At 38.7% G+C, this 11,637-nt stretch overlaps 4 protein-coding genes across 5 annotated transcripts; 1 reads left to right on the top strand and 3 right to left on the bottom strand.

Annotated features, from left to right (window-relative positions):
• Nucleotides 1-161: 161 nt before the first annotated feature.
• LOC137573201 (monocyte to macrophage differentiation factor) lies at nucleotides 162-4,995 on the bottom strand. The gene is made up of 5 exons (XM_068285072.1): nucleotides 4,727-4,995; nucleotides 2,343-2,630; nucleotides 1,736-1,926; nucleotides 1,437-1,656; nucleotides 162-1,372 (listed from the first exon to the last, which is right to left on the bottom strand). The coding sequence occupies exons 2-5, from the start codon at nucleotides 2,517-2,519 to the stop codon at nucleotides 1,067-1,069; spliced, it is 894 nt and encodes a 297-aa protein (XP_068141173.1). The 5' UTR covers nucleotides 2,520-2,630; nucleotides 4,727-4,995; the 3' UTR covers nucleotides 162-1,066.
• Nucleotides 4,996-5,123: 128 nt separating this feature from the next.
• On the bottom strand, nucleotides 5,124-7,842 carry LOC137573176 (ATP-binding cassette sub-family B member 10, mitochondrial). Of its 2 annotated transcripts, XM_068285025.1 has the most exons (6): nucleotides 7,313-7,842; nucleotides 7,041-7,247; nucleotides 6,763-6,965; nucleotides 6,425-6,706; nucleotides 5,607-6,350; nucleotides 5,124-5,537 (listed from the first exon to the last, which is right to left on the bottom strand). In XM_068285025.1, the coding sequence occupies exons 1-6, from the start codon at nucleotides 7,728-7,730 to the stop codon at nucleotides 5,256-5,258; spliced, it is 2,136 nt and encodes a 711-aa protein (XP_068141126.1). In that variant the 5' UTR covers nucleotides 7,731-7,842; the 3' UTR covers nucleotides 5,124-5,255. The 2 variants fall into 2 exon arrangements, with proteins under 2 accessions (XP_068141126.1, XP_068141127.1); XM_068285026.1 differs by lacking the exon at nucleotides 7,313-7,842 and having other exon boundaries at nucleotides 7,037-7,172.
• Nucleotides 7,843-8,102: 260 nt separating this feature from the next.
• On the top strand, nucleotides 8,103-10,119 carry Rpt4 (Regulatory particle triple-A ATPase 4). Its single transcript, XM_068285024.1, has 4 exons — nucleotides 8,103-8,299; nucleotides 8,379-8,498; nucleotides 8,564-9,425; nucleotides 9,494-10,119. Exons 1-4 carry the CDS (start codon nucleotides 8,191-8,193, stop codon nucleotides 9,594-9,596), a joined length of 1,194 nt encoding a protein of 397 aa, XP_068141125.1. The 5' UTR covers nucleotides 8,103-8,190; the 3' UTR covers nucleotides 9,597-10,119.
• wuho (tRNA (guanine-N(7)-)-methyltransferase non-catalytic subunit wuho) lies at nucleotides 10,120-11,609 on the bottom strand. The gene has a single exon (XM_068285023.1). The coding sequence runs from the start codon at nucleotides 11,565-11,567 to the stop codon at nucleotides 10,299-10,301; it is 1,269 nt and encodes a 422-aa protein (XP_068141124.1). The 5' UTR covers nucleotides 11,568-11,609; the 3' UTR covers nucleotides 10,120-10,298.
• Nucleotides 11,610-11,637: the final 28 nt, after the last annotated feature.

The following is an 11,637-nucleotide window of genomic DNA, read 5'->3' as shown; positions in this document are numbered from 1 at the left end:
CTAATATGAATCACCGTTGACTCAGAGTAAGTGAACTAGTTTAAACGGTTGTTCTTTGGCGGGAATTCAAATTTACAGAAAAACTAAAAAACTTTTCAACTTTTGCACTCGAGCAATTTGTGAAAAATCAAAATTAACAAAAAAAAAAAACTTTAAAACTATTAAACTGCATTCGAGAAATTTGTATTTATTATCATTTATTATTGAATACACAACATAATCAGCAATATTTTCAGTTTTAAATTAATATCTATATTACATATGCATATAGAATTTTATGAGAATGAATGACATATTCATTGCCTAACCCCTCCCCTTCATAATAACGAACCCAATATACATACATACAAATATCCATACTATACAATAAAATATATATCATCATATTTATCCCTGAGCAAACAATATTCATACTGGCCAACAATAGTTCAGTTTGAGTTCGTGCTACTTGTACTTGGGTGTGGAAGGGGAGGAGTTGCTCAGAAGCATTTAAAATTTCATACATAGGTATATTCTCTCAGGCGGGCATTTTGAATGAGATTGAACAGAGGAAGTTATATATTGGTAGGTATATAGTATAATTTGTACAATATTTTGTTTGTTTTTTATACAATTTTTGGTTTTTTTTCTTATGTTTTGTTATATAGTTATATAGTTGTCGAAGTCTTTTGAAAAACACATAGCCAAAATGTGAGCTCTGTAATGTATATAATGTATATATGTATATGTAGATCTAATATAATTTGAATCTTTGGCAAGACCGCAGATATATCATCACAAGAATCGTTTGTTTTGTTTTGTTTTTTTTTAGATTTTTATCATCTACTACGTCATCATTTTAGTATATATGTATATATAATATATTTAGTATGTATGTAAATCTATAAATCCGTGCACAGTATGTCTCTAAAATGTACCTAAAATAATTTGGCTAAATCTGGAGCAGTGTTTTCGGGTCCTGAATGTAATCATGCATGAGAAAGATGATGATGATGATGGAAAAAAGATATATGAATTACGATAAAAGTTGACTTGGGCTAATGCTGGGGACGGTGACATGGTTAGACTAAGTACCAACTGAGTTTAAATTCTGATTTTGTTCATCTGCACCTATTGGATAGAGATGCACTAATATCGCATAATAATGACAGGCCGCTGCCAAGACTACAAACAAATGCCATATGGCATGGGCCATGGGTATCAAACCGTCCGATTTGAAAAATATAATGCCCAATATATAAAAAGCACCACCGTATTTCAATTGTATCATTCCATTGAAATCATGTCCGGTTAATATCACAACCAGGGCAGGTCCCAGACCCATTATCAAATAGAAAAATGTCTCCAAACATTTGTAACGTTCATGGAACATCTACGAAATAAACGAAATCAAAATGTTGTATACTTAAAAATGGGGAAATTATTGTAATACCAACCTGCTGATAGGCTATGCCTATGCCAGCCATTAACCAAATTAACCATTCCATGCAAAACAATATTGCCGAATGATCAGTATTCTCGAGTGTTATCCATGGAAAATATGAGCCAGCAATGAAAACATATATCATGGCTCGATCGCAACGATGAAGTATATTCTTTAATCCCTGATACGTATGCCATCCCAATGTGGGCCATGACTTGTAATTGGCTGGTGGTCTATGCAAAAGAATAAAAGTTAAACCAATTTGCCTAGTTATCTATGTATATCTCTATATGTATGTATGTAAATACTCACTTGTGTTCCGCACAATAGCAGGAGCAATGGAAAAAGGTGGAAATGGTGAAAAGCATACAAAGGGCACCGCCATATACCCAGGATACCAAATATTGATTAGGGCTAGCCGAGCGTTCAAATAATTTAATGGCCGCAAATAGCGCGGGTACAATCCAAATGCCATGAGTTATTACATTTGCCATCTGTTCGATCTGAGAATAACAAAAAGGGGAACAAATCAAACAATTGAAGGTTTATTAATTATTAAACAACTAGAGTTATGGATTTATTATTATTTATGATAGACGATCCTATTTTCAAGTTTGCTAAACCAAGGATATGTGCACATTGGCGTCCAACTCCGACATTGTAGTTCTAACATTATTATCTATAACTCGGCTACTTTTTTTCGATTTTTTGTAGTTTTTAATTTGATAGGTCAATTGGTATTAATGGCAAATATCATAGTTACAATATTACAGAAAAAACAATTTGTTTTTTAAAAATTTGTTTTTCATATTCCAAATCGTTCTCGACTCGAAATTTAGATGGACTTATCAATCACACTATAATCTTAACTTATAAGTTGTTATTGTAGTGGTTGTTTTTTTTTTTTTTTGGGACTTACCTCAGTTGGCTGATATGCCTGTCCAGGCTTAGCTTTGGCATTTTTCCATTTAATATTTCTTAATTGTAGTTTGAGTGCTAAATTCGTTTTAATGATGGATTTCCAGAATCGATTGAATATATTATCCAGAAATGAATATTTCTCTTGAATATCCTGAATTAAATTACGGTAACTCATGGTCACTTAGACGCAGGTGACGTCCACTTGCGGGGGAGCTGGAACTGGAAGTGGTGGCTATGATGGTGGTGGTGATGGTGTCGTTGGGGGGCGGCGGCAGCGTCGGTTCAACTGCGGAAACATTTGTTGTTCTTTTTGATAAATTGATTGCTTATAAATAATAGTGGAAGCCGTTGCTATCTAACAACGGGTAGCCTTATAGATAAGTGGGTAGACGACAATTTTATGATTCGAAGGTAGACAGGCAATGCAGGTAAGGCAAAGTTGTTTGTATATGGCCAATTAAATGGTCTTTATATGTTATTAACCGACTTTTTAGGACGGCTTTTTAGGGCATTAGTAACCAAAGTATGGGGAACTGAGAAGTAGTTGGCCCAAAAAGTTGGATTTTTCATGTCTCTTAGATTGGCTTGATCCATTCCAATCTCCATTTCTTTATCTCTCTCCACATCTCAGATCATCTCATCATCATCATGATCATGATCATTGTGGACTAATTGATTGATTGACTTCTTAATAGTTCATACATATACAAATGGATTTGACAAAGCCCTGACCTTAATATGAAATTCCATTATATTCTATATTAAATGTCCAATTGAATGCGAAACCAGTTTTAAAATCAGTAAATTCATATTCAAATACATTCAAATGTAAAAATATATAGAAGTACATATGTAACATATATGTTATGTACATACATACATATGTATTTACGTACAGTCGGATCTATCTTATCTTATGCTAGTCGAACATTGGCTCAAAGTTCAAAAAATCATTGCGCACAGTGGTCCAATAGACAAACAAACAGACAGAAATTTTTTTTTACGGTGGTAGATAATCAATGCCAATTAAAGTCAAGTTTCCACAGATTATGCATTATCAATTGCTTGATTAGGAAAACCTCAATTGAAATATTTGATAAATTTAATACGAATGTAAATCTTGAAAACTGAACAAGAGTTAGGGGAATTCTAAAGAAATGATTTAAGACCTTATCTACAAGTAACTAACTTTTAAATTAACTAAGTTCTGAACTCATTTCCGAATCGTTTTAGAACTGAACAAAAAAATTGGACACTTTAAAAGCGACAAAACTTCTTATAAATTTTGATCCCAACGAATTTATTCCAAAACTTATTCCGAAAACGGAGAAAAAAAATCTATATTTTTTATGTTTACCTAAATAATGTTGTGAAAATTTTAAGAAGTTAAAAATCTTTAATTAATTTGTAAATATGTATTGTTAAAAAATCAGAAACGTAAATTTTTTGAAAAACATCTTAACGAAGTTTGTAAAATATGTATGTTCTAGTCATTCTATCTAAAAGTATGATCTCATAATGGATGGACATAAAGAAAAATATGTGATGGTAATGCTTTTTCTTTTATGTTCAATTTTGGCTCTTGGCCATGTTGTTCAAGCTAGGCCCAATTAAATTTGGCCAGTTGCCCAAGGCAACGAACAAAACGAGAGCACGAGAACAGCCTCCGACGCAGTCATCAATCTGTCCACCCCTTTGTTCAAGTCATGTGGGAAATGGGGTTAGTGAAGGCGACAGCCTATATACATACATATATAATATATAAACAGTTAATATACCCCATCGACTGTTTCTTTTCAATTTTCAGGTTATAAACGTTAGAAAATTGCCGCTCTATTCCATTTAGACTGTCGACTTCAACATACTCTGTAAAATGAATGAAAATTTTTTTTAGGCGAACCTGAGCATGACCGGAAATGGGGTACATGGGGCTACAGGGTGAGGCAAATGGCTAAATTTCATACGCTATTTGCTCAATCTTAATATACCCATCCCATCCCGGGCACCAACATAACAAGGGGTAAAGGAAAGGTCGCCTTGGCAATGATGAAAATCATTGTGATAGCGACATGGTTGGGGAAGGGGGGCTCGTTTTAGTGAATGCGGTGCAGGGAAAGGGCGAAGGGGGTGCCGTGTGGAGCACAGTACGTCATCTTTGTTTACATCGCAACGTCTTTTTGGGGATGATGGGTGGGTGTGGGTGGCGAGATTCTCGTCATTGGTTAATCCAATTTGTACGAGCCACGGAGGCGTAAGGGAGGCGCTAAGATGGGGTTCTACTCGATTCCCGGGCTAATTTCTTATGCAAAATATATCATTTCCGCATACTTAATGTTTATGTAAGTTTCGTTTCGATTTGCATGAACTTGATTGGAAACTTACGGTAAACAAATGTTGAGAATATTGTTATTGTTCTTGTTGTTATTGTCGTAGTTTCTCTTTATCCCCCACATTTGAATTATTTTGCCTCACGTGGAATCGTACAACAGGTGTGTGTCTCAACTCAATTACAACTTCTTTCAAATTTGTTGTGGTTGTTTCTCAAAACGAAATAGCAACAACAAAAAAAAACGAACATCTCAGACACGGCACGAATTATATTCCCAGACGACAAAAGAGAACAAACGGACGACCGCTCACCACGAAACTAAAAACAACAATGAGCGAATAAAAAATGAAAATAGACAATCGAAACCAGTATTTCCCCAGCTCCAAGTATTTTGATACTGGTTCTTCCCAATCCTGCACCCCCTCTGGATGTAATAAAATTGGCGCAAAATTCAAAAAATCGTTTTGTTTTCTTTAGTCAGTATTTCATTCTTTCCCCCCTTATGAAGAAGTGTTTAAACAATATATTGAACACATAACAACTTATCCAAAGAATTAGGTAAATAGGTAGCTTCTATTATAATCAAGATTGACTTCCACTATGCCGTTCAAAAGTCTGACTGTGCACCAGTTCACGGAAAATACCCTGTGGCCGCTGCATCAGTTCATCATAGCTGCCTTGCTCCACAATACGGCCGCCATCAAGAACTGCAATTTGATCGGCATTGCGTATGGTGCTCAGACGATGGGCTATGGTCAGAACAGTGCGGCCCTGACTGACCTTTTCCAAAGCATTCTGTACAATTTGCTCTGAAACTGAATCCAATGCGCTAGTCGCCTCATCCAATATCAATATGGTTGGATTCTGCGGCGTTAAAAAACGAACAATGTTTATGAATAAAAGTGAGATTTATAAAGTTAATGGCTGGCTTACCTTGATCAGAGCACGAGCAATAGCCACCCGTTGCTTTTGTCCACCACTAAGCATCATTCCACGCTGACCGACTAACGTGTCGAGGCCATCTGGTAGCTGGCCAACAAATTGACTAACATTTGATTCGTGAATAACACGTTGCAACAGCTCTTCGGTGGCCACTTCACCGGGATTTACTCCATACAGTATATTATCACGTATTGTGCCAGAGAAGAGTACCGGCTCTTGGCTAACCGTCCCCACTTGATTGCGTAGCCATTGTGGATTCAGCTCACGCAAATCTACACCATCTAATGTTACACTGCCCGTTTGAGGATCATAGAGACGCATTAGTAGTAATGCTATTGTCGATTTTCCAGAACCTGATCGACCCACCAAAGCTGTCATTCTTCCTGGGCGAACAGTGAGTGAAAAGTCGTTAAGAATTTGACTTTCGGCACGCGATGGAAATGTAAAATTCACAGATGAAAATGTTACTTCACCCAGGGGTCTAGTCAAAGGCACCACACCCTCATCGATAGGTATGCTGCATTTACGATCATAGATCTCCCAAATGCGTTCCGATGCTCCAATACCCTTATTCAATTGAGTGTAAAAAGTTGATAGGCCGTTTATGGAAATGGCCACATAGCCGGCGTACAGCAAGAACGATGTAAGATCACCAATGGTCAATGCATTGTTTAATACGAGAGTGCCGCCATAGTAAAGCACCGATATGATGATAAAGTTACCTGAAAAGCCAGTCTGCAAAAACACAGGGAGAAAAATAATTCATATATGTACATTGAAAATAATTTTTAAAATCCTGTTGAAATTACCAGACCAAAAAATATGGAACGGGCACGTGTCTCTTTGTAGCCAATCTGTAGAGCCTCATTCAATTTGTCATCAAAACCGGCTAACTCATGTTGCTCCCGACAAAATGTTTTGACTGTCTTAATATTTCCGAAGCGCTCCTCAGCAAATTTCATAATATCAGCATATTTGTCCAGTTCCTGTCGTGTTATCGACCTCACATATCGTCCATAGACAATGGCCATGCCAGCCATTGCTGGCACCACCAAGGCACTGACCAGGGCCAGCTGCGGTGATGTGTAAATCTGCAAAAATAAGAATGCCATGAGAAAAAGCACAATGCGCCGTTGGAGAAACTAACCATCATGCCGGTACCTGCGCCTACCATTGCGACAGCACGCAGGCCATCGGATACATTCTGACTCAGCGAAATGCCCACCATGTTGGTGTCATTGCTCAATCGATTGACAAGTTCACCAGTGCCTTTTGTATCAAACCAGCCCACTTCCTGCAACAACATTGACCGGTAGAGACGATGCCGCAATAAACGTACAATACGCAGGGCTAAGAAGTGGATTGAAAGTAAATAGAAGTTGATATAGATTAGTCTTTTATAAACCTCATGCTGCTCATACCTACAGGCTGTGCCGAATAAATAGACACGCGCGAAATTGGCAATTCCACCGATAATAAAGATCCCAAAGAGGGCCAGTGAATAGTCTCTCAATTTGTCCATAACAGCTGAGTCCAAGCCAGCCTTATTGAAGACCACATCCACCACTTTGCCCAAAAAGAATGGCACCGACATAGTTATGGCCGAAGACACCACCAGGCAGGCAATTCCCACTGCAAGTTTTAATCAGAAATTAGTATAATTTTTATACTGATTTACTCTATTCTTATATTCGTACATGTTAGTGTCCATTTTTCTGATTTGACAAGCGCCAACAGACGGCCATATTGAGATTTGGCCATTTTTAAAGGAATAGACGGTTTCGCACCAGTCTTGGCATTGCTAGGCAATTGCTTTGGTACCTGAGCCAGGCCACGTCTGATGCAATGTCCAGGCAAATACATGCGGGAACGATAGCAGCTGTGAAGAACGTAGCCACCTTTTTGACCAGGCCTCAATGCTATGGGCTGAGGCGGAGGCGGGGGCGCTGCTGTTGGAATGGTTCGGTGGGTATAGGTATGGCTCCTTCTTGTCAGATTACTACAATTTTTTTGTGAATGGGAATTCAAATTGAATGTTCCAGTTCGAGTATGTGTGCCCGCTCGTCGTTGGATTTGCGAGACACGTTGACATAAACGCGTGCAATTTAGTATCATTGTAATCGGTTACTTAAAAATTTCTCAATTTCATTGAAACAAAAACCTCCTAAAAAAAAATGCAATTTAATAAATATATAACCGACGACTAAATAATCATAATAGTAACCAGTGTGGCCGCATCTTTAGTTTTTGAAAAGGTCAAAGTCTTGGAGCCAGTATTAAGAGCAGCATACATTTTCATATTTATTTTTCAAATTTTGGAAAATTGTGTTTGTTAGCAATTTTACCACGATTGGCCAATAAGGAAACTTTATATCTTTTAATGTCTGATGATCTGATTGTTATTGCAAAGTGTCTCAGTGACTGGGAATAATCACTAACAAATAGTGCCATCTCTAATGAAACCCGTGATATCTAGTCCCACCACTAAAAATCCAAAAATCTGCAATTCATGAAAGCGATAATCGAGGGACAGAAGAAAAAAATATAGAAAAGTATTTAATTTGTACACTTCATAATGACTGTTACCGCTACACCATTGCCCGAAAATATGAGGGTTAAGGCCTTTGGCGATTACAGAAAAAAACTTCTCGAGCACAAGGAAATAGAAGGCCGATTAAAAGAGAGTAAGGGCAACCCTTCGATTGGCAGCCAAGCCACAATACACTATCGTCATTATTATTTTTTTTTTTTTTCTGCGGACAGAGCGCGAGGAAGTTAAGGATCTGACAAAGCTGTACGATAAATCCGAAAATGATTTGAAGGCGCTTCAGAGTGTGGGACAGATTGTGGGCGAAGTTCTTAAGCAATTGACCGAGGATAAGTGTATGTGCAACAAATGTGCTAAAAAAAAAGAATTTCAATTTGATTTTTGTCAATGTCTTTTGCAGTTATTGTGAAGGCAACGAATGGACCGCGTTATGTTGTCGGATGTCGGAGACAGTTGGATAAAGCAAAGTTGAAATCCGGCACTCGAGTAGCCCTGGACATGACCACATTAACCATTATGAGGTATTTGCCGCGAGAAGTTGATCCCCTGGTGTACAACATGTCGCACGAAGATCCAGGAGATGTTACGTATTCGGCTATTGGTGGTCTCACCGAACAGATTCGCGAGTTGCGCGAAGTCATCGAATTGCCGCTGCTTAATCCTGAATTATTCCTGAGGGTTGGCATTACACCGCCCAAGGGTTGCTTGCTTTATGGTCCACCTGGTACCGGAAAAACGCTGCTGGCTCGAGCCGTAGCATCTCAATTGGATGCTAATTTCCTTAAGGTCGTCTCCTCGGCCATTGTGGACAAGTATATTGGCGAGAGTGCGCGATTGATCCGAGAGATGTTCAATTATGCCCGCGATCATCAACCTTGCATTATTTTCATGGATGAAATCGATGCCATTGGCGGTCGACGTTTCTCCGAAGGCACATCTGCCGATCGTGAGATACAGCGTACCCTTATGGAGCTGCTTAATCAAATGGATGGCTTCGATTCGCTTGGACAGGTTAAAATGATTATGGCAACCAACCGACCAGACACATTGGATCCCGCTTTGTTGCGTCCAGGACGTTTGGATCGTAAAATTGAGATTCCCCTGCCCAATGAACAGGCCCGATTGGAAATTCTCAAGATTCATGCACTAACAATAGCCAAACATGGTGAGATTGACTATGAAGCTATTGTAAAGTTATCCGACAATTTTAATGGAGCCGATTTGCGTAATGTCTGCACTGAGGCTGGCCTCTTTGCCATAAGGTAAGTACCAATCACTAGTCACTTCCCCTTCTCCAACTTTTCCCTCATATAATCTCTTCTAATTGCAGAGCGGAACGTGAGTATGTCATCCAGGAGGATTTCATGAAAGCTGTACGCAAGGTGTCTGACAATAAGAAATTGGAAAGCAAATTGGATTATAAGCCCGTCTAAAAGTATAAAAAAAAATACCACACTAACTAGATTATCTCTATACATTAAGCATAAAAGTTTTTTACCTTCTTTAATTTTGTTTTTGTTTTTTTCTAAACCAATATCCGCATTATGTAATCCATTGAATAAAGTAAACAATATATTGCTATAATTTATTAAAAAATGAAGGGCAAATCTGTTGTAAAACTTGTAAAAGAGATCAAATAACGATTTTTGTAGAGGTCCTAAATGAAAATTGTCTCACTTAAAGCAATAATTAAAAGCCCCACTAACTAGATTATCTCTATACATTAAGCATAAAAGTTTTTTACCTTCTTTAATTTTGTTTTTGTTTTTTTCTAAACCAATATCCGCATTATGTAATCCATTGAATAAAGTAAACAATATATTGCTATAATTTACTAAAAATGAAGGGCAAATCTGTTGTAAAACTTGTAAAAGAGATCAAATAACGATTTTTATAGAGGTCCTAAATGAAAATTGTCTCACTTAAAGCAATAATTAAAAGCCCCATTGAAATACATTTATTGTATGTTTACTATAAGTATATATTTGTATATTTTGGAGTTTTTAGTTTTCTTCTTGAAGTCATACATTTCTTAAGAGTCCATCACTCTCTCTCTCGTGTCTCGCACTTTGGTTACATACATGTACACTAAAAAATGTTAAATGCTAGATAAAAGTAAGCGTAGTAATTTTTAATCAACATTTGTGCTGCTGTTGCTGCTCCTCGATGCGCCGCTTCTTCCGTTCCAAGTAGTCGCTGACATTGTCGAAACGTTTTTTAAACCAAACGGAAAGATCTTCCGGTAAGCAGGAGCCAGCATCACCGGGGAACTGATCTAATATCATGGTTAACCAACCTTCGGGTAATTGGCTGGTGATGGCTTCCCCATTGCTCGAATCATAGCAACGGAATGTCAGACGCTCATCTTTAGCTCCCATAACATAAACACGTTGTTCGGTTAAAGCGAAATTGCAAATGTTCCAGCTGCCAGCATCGGCTCGAATTTGTTGGCTAACTGTGACAGACCAGGCATCTCCGTTGCCCTCCAGCTCATAGAGGCCAATTGCATCCACATGATCGTAGAAAAGTATGCCCAATTGATGTTTTTGCAAGTTGTCCGCATTATCGCCATCCGATTTTCGAGGTAACTGGCGATGATGAAGGCGAACTGCTGGGGCGGGCAGATCATGACGCAGCAATTCTTTGCCTGCTTTAAAATTCCAAACGCGAAGCGTCTTGTCACCGGAAACCGAGCAAATGTGCTCGTCGGTCAGCAAGGCCAGGCCCGAGACGAATTCTTTGTGGCCCAGGCAATAGCTATGTATATCAAAAGTGGCGGGATAATTGGTTACACGTATCTTGTCATCCCGATCGCTAGTGATAATGTGCTGCTGATCTCCCGTCCACAAGATGTCATACACAATACTCAAATGGCCCAGCAGTAAACGTGGCAGGGCTTCCGTTTCTATGCAATCATATTGATAGCAATCTCCGGTTTTGTCGGTGACCAGAACGGAACTGCTGTCGGCCGCAAAACGTATGGCGCTGGAAGCACGCGCCAGAGCACGCACGGATACCAGCTGGGCATGTTCCGGCCGGCATTTGTAGAGCACAAGAGCTTTTTGCCCGGCTGTGGTCACGGCCAGTAATTGGCGATCTGGTGAGTAGCTAACATTTTGCACGGAAACCGTTGCAGCTGATGCACTAGCTCCAGCTTCTGTAGATTTTATATCTTTTGACTCCTCACTTTCAGCCACGCTGCCGCCCACTGTCTCCGCACTAGTCGCCGCTGCTGCTGCAGACTGTTGCTCTGCGGTTGACGTCGACTTTAAACCACATGAACTGAGTAAATCTGTGGGCAATTCAATTTCCTTAAAGATTTGCAAGTCGTTTGGATTCACAAATAAAATCTTGCGATTGTGGCCAATGACCAATTCGGGTTCGGCATAGAAAATTGTTGCCATTTCCCTTGCTTTAACTACAATTGTTGCTCACTAATGTTGTTGTTGTTTTTTTTTTTTTTTGTAAAACGCG

The sequence above is a fragment of the Drosophila tropicalis genome, unplaced genomic scaffold (genome assembly GCF_018151085.1).
Source record: "Drosophila tropicalis isolate 14030-0801.00 unplaced genomic scaffold, ASM1815108v1 contig_4, whole genome shotgun sequence".
Classification (NCBI taxonomy): domain Eukaryota; kingdom Metazoa; phylum Arthropoda; class Insecta; order Diptera; family Drosophilidae; genus Drosophila; species Drosophila tropicalis.
Note: the sequence above shows the minus strand (reverse complement) of the source record. Positions and strands in the feature narration are given on the sequence as shown.

Bases quoted from the DNA above. Each gene is read 5' to 3' on its own strand.
- LOC137573201 (XM_068285072.1), bottom strand. From the start codon at position 2,519: ATGAGTTACCGTAATTTAATTCAGGATATTCAAGAGAAATATTCATTT. The intron at 1,927-2,342 runs GTAAGTCCCAAA...TGTTATTCTCAG, and splicing joins AGGCATATCAGCCAACTGAG to ATCGAACAGATGGCAAATGT. The intron at 1,373-1,436 runs GTTGGTATTACA...TTTATTTCGTAG, and splicing joins TAGGCATAGCCTATCAGCAG to ATGTTCCATGAACGTTACAA.
- LOC137573176 (XM_068285025.1), bottom strand. From the start codon at position 7,730: ATGATACTAAATTGCACGCGTTTATGTCAACGTGTCTCGCAAATCCAA. The intron at 7,248-7,312 runs GTACGAATATAA...TAAAACTTGCAG, and splicing joins AGAAAAATGGACACTAACAT to TGGGAATTGCCTGCCTGGTG. The intron at 6,351-6,424 runs GTAATTTCAACA...GTGTTTTTGCAG, and splicing joins GTTCCATATTTTTTGGTCTG to ACTGGCTTTTCAGGTAACTT.
- Rpt4 (XM_068285024.1), top strand. From the start codon at position 8,191: ATGACTGTTACCGCTACACCATTGCCCGAAAATATGAGGGTTAAGGCC. The intron at 8,499-8,563 runs GTATGTGCAACA...TGTCTTTTGCAG, and splicing joins GCAATTGACCGAGGATAAGT to TTATTGTGAAGGCAACGAAT. The intron at 9,426-9,493 runs GTAAGTACCAAT...TTCTAATTGCAG, and splicing joins GCTGGCCTCTTTGCCATAAG to AGCGGAACGTGAGTATGTCA.
- wuho (XM_068285023.1), bottom strand. From the start codon at position 11,567: ATGGCAACAATTTTCTATGCCGAACCCGAATTGGTCATTGGCCACAAT.